The sequence below is a fragment of the Danio rerio genome, chromosome 10 (genome assembly GCF_049306965.1).
Source record: "Danio rerio strain Tuebingen ecotype United States chromosome 10, GRCz12tu, whole genome shotgun sequence".
NCBI lineage: Eukaryota > Metazoa > Chordata > Actinopteri > Cypriniformes > Danionidae > Danio > Danio rerio.
Genome location: NC_133185.1, coordinates 29,565,905 through 29,585,068, shown reverse-complemented (window position 1 = coordinate 29,585,068; position 19,164 = coordinate 29,565,905). Strand labels below are relative to the sequence as shown.

At 35.9% G+C, this 19,164-nt stretch overlaps 1 protein-coding gene across 6 annotated transcripts in view; it reads right to left on the bottom strand.

The window, feature by feature from the left end:
* Positions 1 to 19,164, bottom strand: part of mtus2a (microtubule associated tumor suppressor candidate 2a) — a 124,658-nt gene that overhangs the window by 12,362 nt on the left and 93,132 nt on the right. For all 6 annotated transcript variants that reach the window (XM_073914698.1, XM_073914695.1, XM_073914697.1 and 3 more), the window contains 3 exons: positions 9,997 to 10,155; positions 4,845 to 4,943; positions 847 to 1,124 (listed from right to left, as the gene is read on the bottom strand). In XM_073914698.1, coding sequence (XP_073770799.1) covers positions 847 to 1,124; positions 4,845 to 4,943; positions 9,997 to 10,155 — 536 coding nt within the window. The remainder of the gene's footprint in view (positions 1 to 846; positions 1,125 to 4,844; positions 4,944 to 9,996; positions 10,156 to 19,164) is intronic.

Below are 19,164 nucleotides of genomic sequence, written 5' to 3'. Positions count from 1 at the left end.
GAAAAAGTATTGCATACGTCACCAACATGTCATCACTTAACATGCGGATACAAACTTGAAACCTGTGTTATTAGTTTCAGTGGTTATCTGGGAATAACATACCTTGGAATTTTGTGAATGACCAATCAGAAACAACTATTACAGACAGCTGAGTGCAATAAATGCCAATGTAATATAACATAATATAGTGTGGTATAGTACAAATAGATTATTTTGGCTTTACTGGAAAAAAATAGAAAGTTTTTTTTATTTAATGGTTTTTTGACTTTGTGATAGTGTTATGTATATGTGTCATAATAATATAATATAATATAATATAATATAATATAATATAATATAATATAATATAATATAATATAATATAATATAATATAATATAATATAATATAATTGCTGGGTAAAGATTGTTCCCAATGTTTATTTATTATGGATATATAAATACACACATGCATGCATATATTTAAGAAAATGTTTATTTATATTTAGATAAAAAATATGTTTATGATACAAATTATATGTAAATTGAAATATCTATGTAACAAAACTATTATGTATATTTTTGATTTTGTGTATGTGTGTGTATCACATATACATAATAAATATATGTAACTCACACACATATTTTATGTCAAAACAAACATTTAATTATGATAATTCTTTGCGAAAAATATGTGCCCAGCACTAAAAATAATATAATATAATATAATATAATATAATATAATATAATATAATATAATATAATATAATATAATATAATATAATATAATATAATATAATATAATATAATATAATAAATTAGATGAGTATGCTGGGGTTTAGCTGACAGCTCTGCATTAAATAAATGACCTTGATTGAGAAGTGCTGAGTGCAGATGATGAAGACCTCCAGGCCCATGTTGGTTCTCTTCAGCTCAGTCTGAAGGGCTTGCATTTTTCTGGCCTGATCCTCATAGCGACCCTGCAGGATCTGCAGCTCCACGTGTCTCTCTGCTTCTTCGCGCTCCTTCTCTTTCTTCTGCTCTTCTTCTGCCTTTTTCTTTTCCAGTCCTGGGGAGCCAGAGCGAGGCAGTATCTGCACGCTTGATCCTCGGACCGCCACTGTTGTCCTCTGTTGCCTCTGAAGGACTAAAGTGGGAAACATGAGAGAAAGAGCACTAAAAAATCAATTTCATTAAACTCGTCCCAGAACGGCCCTGTATGAATGGCAAGACGCCCCGGGGAGTCCTGTATGCTTAACAACCATGAAACTATTTACATAAAGCTTTACCGTAATTTCTATACCTAACGGGATTACTTGATTCCTCTATAAGTAAAGCAAAGGGACTACTAAAGTTTCATTATGATGCTAAAAAGAGGTATTTGAACCAAAGCTAATGGAGCAGCGCATAAACAAACCATAACAAATCTGAATGTTAATGTATAATATTGGAAAAAATCACAATACATCTTTTATAAAGTAAATAACACAGTAGATTAGTCACACAAAGAAAGATGAAGCCCCCATGAAAGTAGTAGAGGTATTGTTAAAGGGAACATATCATGAAAAGCATGACTTTTTCTGTGCTATAAAAGAGCTATAATCTGATCTACAATGTATCTGCCCAGAAAATGTGGAAATTTTCAACCAATTTATTTGTTTTGGTAAGTCTTTACTTTGTTTCTGGAAGCATTTGGAAAAAAGAACCACTCAGATTTCACCCCGCAGTGAAGATCCTATTATATTTAACCACCTCTTAATCTGCATATTTACACCAAAGCATCACTGCAGAAGATTTCTGTTTACTCTCTATAGATTAGCAGCTAAAGTATTATAATACTGGAAAACACATTACAAATGTCCTGCTGTTAAGAATATCTATTTAATCCATGTTTTTTCATTACTTGGCTTAAATTATATATTTTATAATCAGTAATAGCATAATGTTTATTTGCAAAGGCCACCAATTTATAACAGAGCACTAACAAGCTAGTCGATGAGTTAATAACAACTACAAAACGTCCTGGTTCAGTCTAGAATCCGTAACCTCTTCCTTTATACTCTGGTTTAAACATGTAAGGCTTTCGTCCACTATTAGTCATAACTAAGCCCACACAGAATCTGCTTGTGCAGAATTCCGCAGATTTTCCGCAGATTTTTTGCCCATCATTCATTTCGTTTATCTACTTGAGTAAACGTGTGTAATATCTAAATTTATTCCATTTTTAAGTTAATTACAGTAATATTATTGACTAATATGAAAATGTTCATCTGATTTATGTACAATGCAGTTCGTACAGTAATATTTTCTGTCTTTTAGTGGTTATATTATATGATAAACTTGCTTTGTTTACTAAACAAAGTGAATCTAATTGGATTTGCATTTTAAACAATAAATAATTATTTATTTTACATATTAAGGTTATTTTTGTTATGATACTCCAAAATAATTCCACAGAAATCCGCAGATTTTTACCAAAATTATCAGCAGAAATAGCAAAAAACGTCCGCAGATTCCGTCTGGCCCTGGTCATGACTCATGTCTGACATTTTTCTTGTGAGAGAGTTGCTTTTTTTTTTTTTTTTTCTGGACTGTACTAATAGTATGTAAAGATTCAACCCTTTTCTGGTTAGCAGCAGCTAATTTGCATTTAAAGAGAAACAGAAACACTGCATGGTATTTTGAGCTAAATATTCATCCACACATTCTTGGAACACCAGAAATGTGTTTTATATCTCATGAAAACATGCACACTGTCCTCTTTAATTGTTTATACCAGTGACGACCTTGATCAACTGCTAAAAAACTAGCAAATACATAAAATAGTTTGCATTCACAAACATAAAATCATTTTATCATAAGCAAGCTAAATCAGTGCTCATGGTATGCTAATGATAATGGTGGCTAATGTTTTTTGTTGCTGATGCAGCTTTGTGTTAGCGTTCATTCCACAGTGAATTCAATAAACACACTAAGCCAAATGGAACGACAGGATGATTTACGGCCATCATTACTGTAGAAACTAATCTTCTGAAAAAAAAAAAACTTGTCTACACAGACCTGCTAATTGCTATGATGGAGTCATTGTTGTCCTTGGTGTTGAGTGTGCAGGAAATTTGTTCATTAATGACAGGGATCAGCTTTTTTCTATGCCTTTTACTGACAGTTTCGAATTTGAATTAACCTCTTAATTCATCTTCGTAAGCTATACTTGTCTCATATAGCACTACAATGCATATGGACGTGGAGATACACTGTTCAAAACATACAAAAATTACATACATTAGACAAAAATTGTAAAAAAATAAAATAAGAGGAAACTTGAGAATGTCTAAGGATTTAAAATTTATAGTTTCAGAATTCTTTATTGGGCACCCTCTAGCGTTCAGTATGAATGAAACAGAAAAAACATTATAATGTATGCTTGAGGTTTCAAACTGCTGACTGTCCTGCAAAGTTTTCTATCCTGCTTTGACACATCTGACATTTATTCCAGTTGCTGTGATAAAAGGCTCTAAATGCATGACCACCTGTATCTCCTCATACAGCCAGGACTCCTTCTGAAAATATACAGCGGGAAAAATACTTATTGAACACGTCATGTTTTTTCCTGGAAATAATATTTTTAAAGGAGCTATTGACATGGAATTGAACCAGATTTTGGTAAAAAATGAAACAATACAAACATAAAAATAAAACAAAATAAAAAAAATCTGACAAATGAGTTATGCGTAGTAACAATAAAATGACACAAGGAGTAAGTACTCAACTACTGAAATGTATTTCATTCTATAAAAGACTTTTTTTTCGATTGGAAGCTTAAAGGCGCTTCTCATATGGAAAATTAAGTCACATTAATTGCTCGGTGTGATTTTTTTCAACAGAGTTTAAAAATCTTAATGGTTCTGTGGGTCTCATCTATCAAATCTAATATTTAAATTGTATTTTCTAACAGATTCAAGTCAGGTGACTGGCTGGGCCATTCAATAGCTTGATTTTCTTTCTCTGAAACCATTTGAAAGTTTTCTTTGACTGTGATTTGGATCAATGTCTTGCTGAAATGTATACACTGGTTTCATCTTCATCATCCTAATAATGTAGCTGTTGGACTGAAGCAGCGAATATTAATTTACAATGACAGAGAAGAGGGTTCCTGAAGAACTACTGAGAGATTTAAGCTGCTGTCTGAGCGTTCACTGCCTTTCTACACCTCCTTTTCTTCATGTTTTCAATACTTATAATATTTAACACTTATAATATTAATATTTCCTGAGTCATTTAATTTTATTAAACATAACTTCATTTGCAAACTAACTACAATTGTTTCCTTTAAATATATGGATTTCTGGACATCTGGGGAAATTAAGTCAATGGCACCTTTAGAAATATGTTTTCTCTGAAAAATGCTCAATACTTATTTTCCACGCTGTATATGTTAATAACACAGACAACCAATGGCCTGTGTATATTTCCAATGAAAAAGTACAACTCAAATAACAAAACATTATTACACGGTTCCCATTCTGAAGTGGCTACAGCTTTAAGGTGAACTAACCATTTCAAATCCTTCAAGACAATTTAAGCTCTAATTAGGTTCGTTGATGCCCTAAACCAGGAGAATTGCTTCATTTTGTTCAACATGTCAGCTGAACTTGGCCCCAGTGGCCAAACTGATTGCATCGTATATGAAATACCCTCTCATTCTAAGTGTGTGTGTGCGTAGAGAGAAGGAAAATAGAGAGGGTTACAGTGCCAGACGTAAGATGAGATTTATCCAATAGCATCATCTAATGGCAGCACTGTACTCTATAGAGCAGCGGGGGACGAAAGCAATATCTTAGCTTGATCTTTGTCTTGGTTGGTTTACCTGGAGATTGTGGTTTAGGAGACACTACAGCGAGTCTCTTAGGGGAGGACTGGGATGAACGGGAGCCATCCGAACTCTTCTGGAATTCCTTACGGGATACTGCGGAGAAAGAAAGACAAGAGTTAATGGCAGTGTGTGGGAATTAACTGAATTAAAGGATATTCGCTCTAGGGACACATACAGTACAGCAATCTATGAAAGGGTTTGTAACAGTAAACCCTTCTCCAACTCTGCTGCTCGTATCGCTCTCCCCTTCCATGGATCATAATATAGTCTCAGTGGTCCGTGGATCGATTCCAATAAGAGGCAGCCAACCTCAAAATAACGCAGCTGCCAGGGTCTGGCTGACATGGACTTGAAGATATGACATTCAGAGAGGCCGCAGGCATCTTTGGACCAACACTTACAGTACAGAATATAGTTCTAATATATATAAAAATTCATGTCACAAATCCCAGGTCTGTCAGCTCATGGTGAATAGAAAAAAAAGAGTGTAGAATATATATATATATTTATGTGTCTGCCCAGTATATTTATATATATATATATGAATATCCCTTGATGTGCATGATGATATAAAATAGACTTTTTAAAAAATGATTTTTTATAAATAATTTGACATGCTGACATAATTTTAAATATATGAAAATGATAAGGATTATTTTAAACGTATTATTATTTGTAATAATAAATGGTAATAATCGTAATAATGGTTTGACACAAGAAGATAAGAAAAGAATATTTTTTGTATGGACTTAAATTTTTTAAATATTACAAAAAATGTGAAATTGTTATGGCGTCACGGTGGTGCAGTGGGTAGCACGATCACCTCACAGCAAGAAGGTCGCTGGTTTGAGCCTCGGCTGGGTCAGTTGGCATTTCTGTGAGAAGTTTGCATGTTCTCTCCGTGTTGGTGTGGGCTTCCTCTAGGTGCTCTGGTTTCCCCACAGTCCAAAGACATGTGCTATAGGTGAAATGGATAAGCTAAATTGTCCATAGTGTATGTGGGAATAATTGTGTATGGGTGTTTTCCAGTGATGGGTTGCAGCTGGAAGGGCATCTGCTGCGTAAAAAATTATGAAACTGTTATTTTTAATTTTGTTAGTGTTAGTCTGTGTTGTGTTTTCACCAGTTAACACAATGAAATGTCTGTGAAATGAAATTTATGGTTAATCTTAATTCATTCTTTTTTTATAACTAATTAATTCAATAAATGTGTTCAATCAACAGCCCTACAATAAATTATTAAGTGTATTAAATTATTCAAGGGCTTATGGATATATGCATATTCCTTGAAAACTGAACGATCTTTTAATGTAGATTGATCTGGCTGGCTTATTTATTTTATTTTTACAAATATATATTTTGTTATGACTAAAATAAATCCTTACTGAAACTTACTTGTATATTTTGTAACCAATAATATTTGACAGTTTTTGTAGTAACAGTCAAACAGCTGGATTTGACTCTCAAGAAATGACTGAAAATAGTAATGCATTTCTTGTTCCAAATCTCTAAACAGAAGGGGGTGCGTATGTTTTTGGGGTTGCTGCTTTTGGCTTACTTTCACCGAACAGAGTGTGTGCGTGCACACATCACATTGCAACGGGATCCCAGGGCACCTAATTACTGGCTGCTCATTTCGACATGGAGCAGACAGCCATAGACACCCCTCTAGAATCCCAATGGACTCCCTCCTCCCATGGACCCCATTTCTATCCTGCACCCCATGCTGAGAAAGCACCTACGGCTTCATAGATACCGGTGCATTATGGGTGGGTGCATGAGAGTTTGACTCTAGTGTGGTGGTCTAGTATACAAGTAAAAAAACTATGCTTTGGATATGTTCCTTTCCATGTGAACAATATGACAGCTGCACAAGGTCTCTGATCTGTTTTAACAGCAGGGTCTCATGAATGTAGTCACCGCTTACTACCTAGACAGCATGCTAACCCTAAATCGGTTCGCCATGATGGGCCAGATGCCCTGGCAGCCTTTTTGTCCCTCCAGGGTGCTGGAGATTTTGTCAGGATGACAAAGAGGGAAGCAGCAGGCAGGGCTTTATGCTTTAGGATCTGTGGTTAAGAACTGGAAAATGTGCACTGAAAATGGGACAGAACTGATAACAACACTTGAGACAGAGGGGGACAGGTTTAAAAAAAGAGGAGAATGAAATGGGATGAATAGGAACAGGGATTCATAATAGCCTCATTATGCTTTTGGTAGAAGGAAAATGATTGGTCAAAAGGACACAAGCAAGCTCTTATTGGACTGGCATTTCTGTATGGTCAGCATTAGTTATTTTAATCAGATGATTGAATCACAGTGATTGGCCTAATTGAGCTGACATAAAAAGTGATATTAAGCAAGTGGCAAAGGTATGACATTCAGTGGGTATAAATGTTATTAGGTATTTAGTATATGGATGCCACAATACTCAAATTAATATTGAATCATTTGAAACAATCTCTACGGTTCAATATGCATAAGTAAATAGCATTTTTTGTAAGTTTTCTTTTGCATTTTTTCCATACCCTTTATTACCTTCTGAACTGGCTATGAGCATGTTTTATTGCCTGTCCATGTGCAAAGTTTATTTACTGAATTCAGCCAGTGGTCGGCTATTGGCCTTTGTCACGCCGTTGGTCAGCGTCAGTCAGGCTAGTTGGTTTGGTGTGTTCCACATGTTGCATCTCGTCGGGTTTACATTGGATCGATTTAGCCTGATTTAGCCTGTAGAATTAGCATTGGCTGTTGGCTAAATAGAGAGCGCTCTGATTCAAAACAATTCTAGCCTGATTTAGCCTGTAGAATTAGCATTGGCTGTTGGCTGAAGAGAGCGCTCTGATTCAAAACAATTCTAGTTAAGAAAGAACACAAAGAAGCCGACTGTAACTTTGCTATATTTCTCAAATATTTACAAACTATATGGATTATTAGATTATCACATATTTCCACCATGGTAAGTGACAATTACCTAGATAATGGTACCAAACATTTTGTTTACTCTGTGCTTCTGGTTTCCCTGTGTGGTATGAGAAAACAGATTACTGCCCCTCATGGGTGTGGAAAGACACATCCTTTCATCCAGGCACAGAATGCAAACTCTTGTTTCAGCCGGCTGCCATCCGTTTGGTGTGTTCAGGCGCACCTTTTTGGTGAAACAAGCCCTTATTATACTAATATTATTATCATTATTATCATAAGCCCTTATAATAATTTTGTTATAATCAGAAACAAATATTCTTATTTTCTTAGTTACAACTACAATTATCTTTAAATATTAGTAAAAGCACGTTTAAACAAGTGCACACTTCAGGGGAAATACAGAATTGCTGGAACTGCAGACTTTTTCCTTGTGCTGGGCTAAAGATGAATTAATACGGATGGCCTACTTGCTGAACACTGAGAAAGGGTGTTTCTGCTTCAAGTACAGTGTGTGTTTCAGTCTTGACTAAACATAGGCTGCAGCATCGCCCCGACTGGACCATCCCATTATTCACACACATGGAGGAGATTAATGTCTTTGTTGAGGACACAGGCAGGGAGGTAGTGCTGTTTACTTATTCCTGACAAGTACACGCTCCGCTTTGTGTTGGTGCGTCAGTGAAGGTCTATCTTCAAACTGAAGCTAGTGTCTGAGGATTCATTGTGACATCTGGCCTGTCACATCTGACACTGGAGGAAGCATGTAACCTCTGTATTTCAGTAAGCTAACTTAACTCGAAAAATGAAACTTGTGGTGCATACCTATTTAAGTACCAACTATTGTAAACAGTCCTACACTACATAGAACTGTAGCTTTATTTTGCAAAATAATTAAGACATGTTCAAGTAGTGTAGTCTATTTCTAGTGTGTACTTGGTGAAGCTCATGGTGTGATTGAAGATCAATACAGCTGTACTGCATTCTAATAGAATTAGTGTTGTTCAGAGCATGACTGAAATGCTCCTATATGAATGTCATACTCATTGTAGTGCATTTAATAGAAATATTCCTTTTGTCGTGCACACTACTGGAGTTAAAGTGCATACTTTTCTAGACCAACTTGTAATATGCTCATGAAAAACCTATAATCTATTTAAGGTTCATTTTCATAATAAAGTGCATATTTGCTAGAAGCATTCAATTTAAATCAACCCAGGCTTATTCTGGAAACGTAGTCCCGCGGACGTTTCTGGAGACCGAAAAATACGTCCTGGGAGGTACGCATTTGTGCAGTTTTTCTTTTCGTGAATCTGCTAATCCGTTTGGGCACGCACTTTTCTCGTGTAAAGATGCCGGAGGTCGTTGTCGAGTAACCGTCTGTCCGACTGACCAAATGATTCGGCCGACCCACCTTCATCCTCCTCCTTCCCTAAACCCAACTGGTTTCACCGATTGACCCGCCGGCCCGCCTGCTTCCCTAAACCCAAGCGGCGATTTACAAAAGCCATTCAGAAAAAGAAAAGCCCTCGGATGATTTTGACCACATTTTTGGATTTCACCATATTCTCACCCTGTTATGAACTTGTCATGCCGTCAGCTCCCCCCGGGTCTCCATCCTGCTGATGTACATGACGAGCTAACTGGACAAACTGGTTGTGGCGGGAAAGCCCTCCACATTGAGGTGAGCTGTCAGCCGGCCAGCGCAAAGAGGAGCGGCGTCACACCGCCTGTAGCATTCGCTTAAAATGATGAAATGCAGCCATATGTACCTCCGGCCATGTAAGTAGCAGCCTCCAGAAACGTCCGCGGGACTACGTTTTCAAAATGAGCTTGGGTGGATTTAAATGCTTAGGGTATTGTGCGGCTCTTAAAGTGCATATTTGTTTACACATAGTGCTGTACTCCTATATATCACTATAGTTGTATCGTTTTAGTAAGTACATACTTGTAGTACAAATTCATAGCATGCGCATTCTTACTGAAATGCATGCTAAGCACATAGACTTACAGTATACACTTAAGTACAAAGGTTTTGTAGTTACTAGATAAAGTGCACATATATGGAAGAGCAGCACTCTAGTCCATGTATAGTGTATGTATCATTCTTTTTGGAGAATGCTATGTTTTCTTTGTATGTCATGCAGAATGCCAAGCGCCTACTTTCCATGTATAATCATTGTTGTGTAACATACTGGCTGTAAATATGAAGGTCTGTGCCACTTACACACGGGTGAACTTCGAGGAGGAGGTAGCAGGGAGCGGCGTACGGGCGCAGGAGTGTTTGGAGGTTGAGGGGTGCTGCGACAGGGTGCCCTGGATCCATCCCCAGGTGGTGATGTGGTGACACGGTGAAGCGGTGGCTCATCATTTACACTGTTGGGACCTGAAAAATCAACAAAGTATGTCAATGTTTAAATTTCATGAAATATGCAACTGTAACCAGTGATGCAGTCTGTAACATCGCATGTCAACAACAACATACATTATTTACCCTAATGTATGTAAATTATGTGCATCAGGGAGCTGTTATTAGGGTTTTGAAATGACATTCAAATGCTCACTCACTTTTTACTTTCACTTTTAATTTTACAAATCAAACATGCTGGGTGCTGCAAACTCCACACAACTCCAACTCGAACCAGAGACCTGCTAGCTGTGAGGAAGTGCTAACCAATGAGCCATCAGGGCCCCCTTTTTGTGTTTAAATGAAGTTCAATGTTAAGACCAAGGCTAGTAAAATATCTCTTATAAACGACATTCTAAAATTAAAATAGCAATTAAACTTGAACACTTAAGTCTTGCCACACAAATGTTTTTTTTTTTCCTATTAAAAAATGTGTAACTATGAATGCTGATGCTTTGATTGGTAAATGCGTGAATGCAGAATAAGCAACTTTAAAGCAATACTTATATAGGCAAGGCAAGGCAAGTTTATTTATTTCATACACAGTGGTAATTTAAAGTGCTTTACATAAACAAGAATAAAAGAGACAAGTGTAAGAAAATGAAAAGAAATAATACAAATAAAAATTATAAAAATAAGAATAAAAATTAGATAAAACAGATAAAAATGTGTTAAAATGTTAGAAGATAATGAAAAAGAAGAAAAAAAAACAATAGTGCGATCTGTCGGACGCAGCACAGTGCTCATTCAGTAAAGGCACAGCTAAACAGATGTGTTTTCAGTCTTGATTTGAATGTGCCTAATGTTGGAGCACATCTGATCATTTCTGGAAGCTGATTCCAACAGCGAGGAGCATAGTGGCTGAAAGTTCATTCACCCTGCTTTGACTGAACTCTTGGAACTTCTAGTTTATATGATCCTAAAGATCTGAGTGATCTGTTAGGTTTGTATTCAATCAGCATATCTGTAATGTATTGAGGTCCTAGGCCATTTAGTGATTTATAGACCAGTAATAATACTTTAAAATCTATTCTGAATGTAACTGGGAGCCAGTGTAGAGACCTGAGGACAGGTGTGATGTGCTCTGATATCCTGGTTCTAGTCAGAATCCTGGCCGCAGCGTTCTGGATGAGCTGTAACTGTCTGACTGTCTTTTATATACCATGAGAAGATCTGCTTTATTTCCCTCAGTAAAGGTTGTGATCCAGGGATGGGGTTGCCATTGATAAAAATGACACAAAGACTTCACTATGAACACCTCTAACCCTCTAGGCCCAATGCACTCTATCCCTTTTCCCCTAACTTGCCAAAATGAGACATGGCTACAGTTTGAATATCTAAGAATGTCTTTTTTTTGGCTAAGCAATTGAACTGGATGATATTCACTGAGCATCTGACTAGTCTAGATTCTAAAGACTATGGGTCATGGTCTAGGCCTCTGATTTACTACAAATGCTTAATCAGACTGAGCTCATCTCACTCTGCTTCTGTCTGAGCACATTATTCATTATCTGTGGCAGACAAGAATTCATCTACCTGATCATTAACCTCACAACTGAACCCAGTCCAACAGTTCAGCCCACTCTAGACTTAATCAATAAGCACAGCCCAGCTCGATATGACCGAATGCTGCAATAAAATGGAAATTGCTTGCCATGTAAAAGAAAAAATCTCATCTATTCAGTGAGCTGTGAGAGATTTCACAAATCACGTATAGGTACTTTTACATAAGTCCTTTGAAAGACACTTTCTTCTCAACTTAACTTAGTTTGAGACTGTAAGTCTTAGTAAGGCAACACCATTCCCTGTCACCATGTTATCGCTCTGATTTATGAAGTGCTGAGAGAGGATTTCAGCCGACAGAAATGCTGACAGTACACTGTCATAAGTGCTTTTAAATACCATATTTTATAACACTAGAGGCAGCAGCCGACAACTGACATTAATTCAGAGCATTTTGCCTGCATGAAATATATAGCCTTTCAATGGCCATTGCACCCAACGGAATCACTTACTTTCATCTATACTGCAGTAAAATGCAGTTTAAGGCTAATTTGATATGGGTAAAGATCTGGAGGAAAGTTTTGGCTCCAAAAATGGAGCTTCAGAAACAGCAGGAAACGCCACACAGCCCTCCAGCTCTCACAGCAGGGGATGTTAAGGTGCGGAGCCACAGCGTCTGATTGGCTGCTTGGAAATAAAACTCACTGCTCATTGGTGGATTTTCCCCCAAATCTCTGTGAGAACCAGTTAACTGCTTGCATTGTGTGGAAGTGGGTTAGTAGCACAGAGACTCAATCCTTAAGATTTTTCCCAGTTTCATCAGCACTCCGGATTTACATAATCACCCAAATGATGGGAGCTATGCACTCGTGTGGGTTGGATCTCATGCTGTGCACCTAAAATATCTACTGTTATAAGTTTGTAGAAAGCGTTCAGGATTACTTTTCATGAACGAGATGCAAAATGTGATTAAAAAATCCATAAAGAAAACGATATAAACTTTCATATTGTATTTAAAATTAATATATATTAACATGTAAAGTGTACATTTTTATTTTTAACTAAATGTAATTGATATAGTCGAACATACACACAAAAAATTAATTACTTATATACGAAATAATATAACAGGCATGGAAGATATGATTAATTATTTATTATTTAACAATTTCAGTTTACAACAGGTAATTTAAAACTTAACTTTTCGTTGACTTCAATGAATGTTATTGAAATAATATTTAATGAAATTTCTGTTGCATAAAAAACTGGCAGAGCAATGTAGTGACAGCATTACAGGATTTAAATTCTGATCTATGATGCAAATACATTTACAGTATAGCAGCTGCTGTCTCTAGTTGACTAAATTGTTCTATTTACACACACACAGCAGTCTTTTTGCACCCAATACCTGAAGGTTTCTAAAACACTGTTTGCGTTAATGACTAATTTGATTTTAATTGAGGAAACTCTGGAATAAATTATATTGAAATAGTTTAGTTTAGAAAAAAAAAAAACACCTACAATATTGGCCAGTAAACACTAGCAAACAAGAAATCGACTAAGATCACATTAATCTTCTTCAAAAAGAAAAATGAGCTCGATACATTAAAACACCACACACACACAACCACAGAGTTATAAAATCACAGAGAAGCAATTCTCACATCCTGAATTTAAAATGCTGCTGACATTTTGATCATAATGAAGACAAATTCTCAGCTTAACTTGAGTACAAAAAATATACAATTCGGTTTGAGCTGAATAATGTATCTTACAGTGCAGCAGAGAGAAATGCAAAAAAGAGAGACTAATTTAATGTGGTGCTGGGGTGGATCAAATTCAGCTTGTGAAGCAGCCAGAACCAAACAATCAGCACTTTTTGTTCTTCTAACAGAGACATATGTATTGTGAAAGGACAAAATCAAGGATAGATGAGCAGAAATGGAAGAAAGCATTGTATCAGTACGAAAGAGAGGATATGAACATAGCCATAGCTTGACATTTGAGCTGCAATAAAATTAAAAATGCAACACTTTGAGTATTTATATTTTTCATTTGTGTTTATTTCCTTTGTACAGCTAACAATTGGACTTTTAAGCTTGTATGCATAGTATAGACTGTTAATGAATTTGTTTTGCAATCTCAGAACAGGGTTGTGAAATTACTCCATAATCTGTTATTATTAAGTTATCCCAGCCTGATCTCACGAGGAAATGTAACTATTTTACAATTTGTGAGATTAGTGGCTAATTCAGTCGTACGAAAATGTAAGATTTTTAAAAGGAGGCGTGACATCCAACCCCATCCCTACACCCAACCATCATTGGGGGATAAGCAAATCATATTAAATTGTATGAATGAGGTTTTACGATTTCATACAAATTAGCCACTAATTCATAAAGTTATGAATTATCATCAGTTAACGTTGATTCTACTTGGTTTATTAAAGTGATAACTAGGACATTCAATAACTTTTGTTTTCATTAAAAGTCATGCACATACCTCTAAAGTGTCCAGTCTGGTTATTGAACAGGTCAGGGTTGTAAAATTACACAAAAAATCTATTATTCAAGAATTCACACTTAGCTGATGATTTATTATAAAGCTTGTTTGGGATGATGTCCCGGGAGAGAGCCCTGAGCTCAAATGATCCTCGAATCCAGGTCTCCCTCACATTTGCAGGGCGAGAGGGGAGTTTGAGCTCAGGTAGATTTTGAGAACTCCCCTACTGTAGTAACTAATGAACAGATAGTGATTGTTCTCATGAGATAACTACTTACTAGGAGCATGTCCATGTCCAATTTGGATTAGTCAATTAACTTAAGTTGCATGTTTTTGGACAATGGGAGGAAACCAGGGAACCCGGGGGAAACCCACGTGAGCATGGGAAGAACGTGTAAACTCCACACAGAAACATCGGCTGGCTCGGTAAGGACTAGAACCAGTGACGTTCTTGCTGTGAGGCAACAGTGCTAACCACTGGGCCACCGTGCCGACCATCTAGTAAAGGAGGAGAAGTAGGAGTGGAAGGGGGTATTCTTCGTAACGACTATGGCTATTACATGGAACTTAGGGTATTTATATTGGCTTAGGAATCGTCTGATTGGTGAATCATAAACTGGATATTGCGGCGCCAGATGCAAGCAATTATAAGCATGTGATTCTCTCGAAATTAGTTTATAAATAAACTTCAATAATTGTTATCCATATTTTTATTTATTTAATTAAGGCATTTAATAACTTTTGTTTTCATTCGCATTTTAAATATTCATTATGAGCTTACAGGACGAGCTATAAAATAGATGCATTTAGGCCTATTTCATCAGGTGGAAACAGATAAACAGTGACTTTGTGTCACTTTTCCTGTTCATCAGCACACAAAGCAGATTAATGTTTAATCGTTTTTGTTGAAATTAAAACACTAAAAAATACTGCTGTGCTTTAAATATAAAAAATAGGCTAAATTGTGAACAAAACACATCAGAAATAGTTTCGGTTAACCTTCATGATAAAAAAAAAGTATGTTTACCAATCATCACCTGTCTTTGACCCTTGATATCTACTGAAGGGTTTATTTTTACATGTGCAAACAACAGCAGCCTAAACAACAGAACATTGTTGGCTAATTTTACCTGCAGTGCTTTTGTGAAAGAAACAATACAGTCATTTATAGAAAATGAACAAAATTAAAATAAATATGCTGAAAGTAAAATGTTTCACCTAACAACAAAAATGAAATAACTGTCAAGGAGCCTATCATTTTTGCAATGGGCTCCACAAGTTTAAGATGATAGCAGAACAGCCTGTATGCTATCATCATGGGATGTCACTTTTCACTCCGGTAAAAGTATCCATACTCACAAATTTGAAAGTGACTGCAAACCATTGAAAAGTGTACTGTGTAGCTTAATGAAACGTTCCTTTAGCTTTGAATTTCGCATTTCCAAACACATTTACAGCAATTATTTTAAAGAAAGATCATTGTTTTACAGCATGTGTGTCAGGTGATAAAACACACAAGATCATAATGTTTTGCTTCAGGGAAAGAATATACAGTGCCGCAAGCTACACCGATGAATGTATTTCACATTAGATGCCACTAATAGACAAATATACGATAGATTGGGAAAGAGATTAAAGAAGGCCTTCTGAAGGTTGTTAAATCACTCATGACAGCACTAAAGAAAGTGAAAAACTAAAGCAAAAAGATGCAAAGAGATGAGAGTGAGCTCACCTTAAGCGTGTGAATTGAGGAGGGATGAAAGTGACAGGAAATATGATGGGACCAGAATGTTATTCCAGCACAGAAGGTTATTTCCCATCTAGCAACATTTAAATGGCACAGAGAGAGAATCGGGCCTGGCGAACGCTGCAGTGACCCATTAAGAGATGGAGCTTGCAATGCATTATTAAGCACTGAGCATCAGAGGTGCTCCTGAGGACGTCTGAAAGTAAACATTATGCAAATTCAACCTCTCCGCTCACAGCCACATGTCAGACTGGCTGCCACTTCAGCACCATTAGGACATGAGAAATACTGATTCACTGCTCAGCACTGCGCACAGAAACTGGACAGAATACAAAACCGCCATTTGCAGTATGTGAACCACATTATTAGTGGTGTTTACTAGGTAGTGTGCACAGTACAGGTCTAGTAGCATTTATTAAGAAATACCACATTATGTAGTTTGCACTAGATAATGTACTTAAAAAATAAAGTACAAATAACTGATGTGTGTAAATAATACTTCTAGAGAGTGTAAAACAAAACAAATACACAAAGCAGTGTTCATTAAAATATCATTTAAAACTATTTATTGTGCACTATAATGTAGTACAGTGCACTAATTACTAGCATTTTGTTATTATTATTTTTTTAAGATTATCTTTTGGCATTTTTGCCTTTATGGTAGTGACAGTTTGTACATAGACAGGAAATAAACTTTGATAGGGCACAATGGTGCTACATTTTTGGTAAACTGCCCATAAGACTATCCGACAAATACTAGCATATTAAGCATGCTCTACATGTCACAATACTAGCAAAAAAGTAGTATAGGTAACCTGATAAAGTTTGAAAGATAAAAAGTTACAACAATATGTAGAATACAACAGATAGTGTACTACACTACATGTGCGCTGGGTAGTTCGGAGTACTGTACGACTTTAGCATACATATACTGTACAACATCAGCTGTATTACATGGTGTGTTTTACATATACCAAAATAGTGCGCAGTACATAATAATACTATAAAACATACTACATAAATACACAAGGTTATGTGCACTAAACCCAAGGACATTTTGTAGCATGCACTAGGCAGTGTAGTACAGTGCACTAAACACTAGTAAACAAAGCAGGTGCTTAACATACTACAAAACTAGTACTGGAAGTAGTGTGTATAGCAGCATATTTTGAAATCACAAAGTGGTATACACCAAAACACTGCCAATTATGTAGTGTGTGCACTAGATACACATACATGGTGTCTTAAAATATCTTAAAATGTCTTGAATTTCAAAAAGAACATTTTAGGACTTAAAAAGTCTTAAATTCACGGAAAAATTGTGTTGTAGGTCTTAAAGTATTTTAAATAGGTATTCATTTTAAAAAGTTGTCTGAGAAAAGTTACCCAATCACCAACAATACATCTCAATTAAGTTTTTTTTTATTTTATTGCAAAGAGATACTTCATTTCACAAAAGCTATTAGACATTTTACAGCAAATTCTTTTAATTAACTTCCCTAACCAAGAAAAAAAAAAAAAGAAAAAAACTAAAACACTTACACAATTCCTCATGATAATAAGAGCAATTTATCCCTTACATCAGGGGTGGCCAACCCTGTTGCTGGAGAGCCACCTTCCTGCAGATTTAAGTTGCAACCCATATCAAACACACCTGCCTGTAATTATCACGTGGTGTTCAGGTTCTAATTAATTGGTTCAGGTGTGTTTGATATGGGTTGCAACTGAAATCTGCAGGAAGGTGGCTCTCCAGCAACAGGGTTGGCCACCCCTGCCTTACAGTCATCCATTTACATAAAAACTATTAACAGTAGTAAGGGAGAGTAGACATAATACCTATAACACCTATAAATAGGCCAGAAACTTTTTATTTTTATTTTTTATAGGTTTTATAACAGAAACACATTAGGTTGAATAGGAGTTATACTCAAAACCAAACGCAAACAAATACATATGTTTAACTGTTCATGTATTTTTTTTTCATAAAAAATATACTTTTGACAATGTTAAACTTAAAAAAATATATATTGAAAAGACATTACTGTTATATTGAAGAAGGAAAAAAGTGAACAACTAGAGTTTTCTTGTTTTGACACATTCAAAAATGTGGTTAAGAAATTACTTTTTTTCCACTCCATTGGCCATTATCAAAAACCCTTAGAGTTAAGTCCCGTAGAAGTCTAAAGTTTAATTCATAATGGTCTTAAAAAACTTTAGAAAGTCTTAAATTTGACTTGATGAGAACTGCAGAAACCCTGGAACCTTAACTCTATCCACTAATAATCAGCAGACCACCTGTTTTTAAATGCCATGATTACACGGCATTTAATGAGTACATGATTAGGTAGGTGCACTAATGTTTAGTCACATCTATTTTTTAACAATTTATAACATTTTAGAATACACTTTTTACATGTTTAATCTTTTTAATAAAACAATCCTAAATTACGTAACGGAGCACATTACTCTTAAAAGAGGGACAAAATGGATGTATTGGATGAGGAAGCCTGGCAGTGCTCTGAGAAACGCACTCTCGCTCGCTCTCGCTCTGGGAGGCTTAAGAGGGATAACGGAAGCGGAAACTAGCTGAAACAGAGAGCTGGAGAAGGCTCAGGATTTTGAGGAAGAAAAGCCTGGTTTGACTCCTCATCTACAGAAATAAAAATCCTGTAAATACTTTCATGGAAGAAGACACGATAGGATTAAGAAATGTGAGGTAATTAAAACAACACTGCTCAAGGCTCTTATGAGGTCACAAAAGAGGTGCAAGCAGGTTAATGCTAACGGGCTAATATAGGCAGGCACATTTAAAAACCATATGTTATATTAATGTTTAAGATTAATGCTTATGATATATGAATTTGATGGAGTATGCATGGCTTGCCAGCACTAGTCATGCATACATTCTCAGAAGCTCTTAGCTAACAGTTTGGCAAAGTTCTGTTCAAACTTTCTTCCAGCAGCATTAATAAAACACCTGTTTGAAGTGTTGTTGCTCCATTTCTTTCCTCATCAGTATTGTAAATCGTTTTCACAAAACTTTCATGCCCTCTCAAATACTTTTGTATTATTATCTGAACATACAGTATATCAAAAGAAAGAATAGATTAGAAAAAAAAAAATCTAATAAAAATGCAGAATTTTGAGGACTGAAAACTTACACGTAAAATAAAAATAAAATAACTTTTATTTAAGGTTTATAATTTAAATCCAATTAGAACCACTTGTGTGGAAAA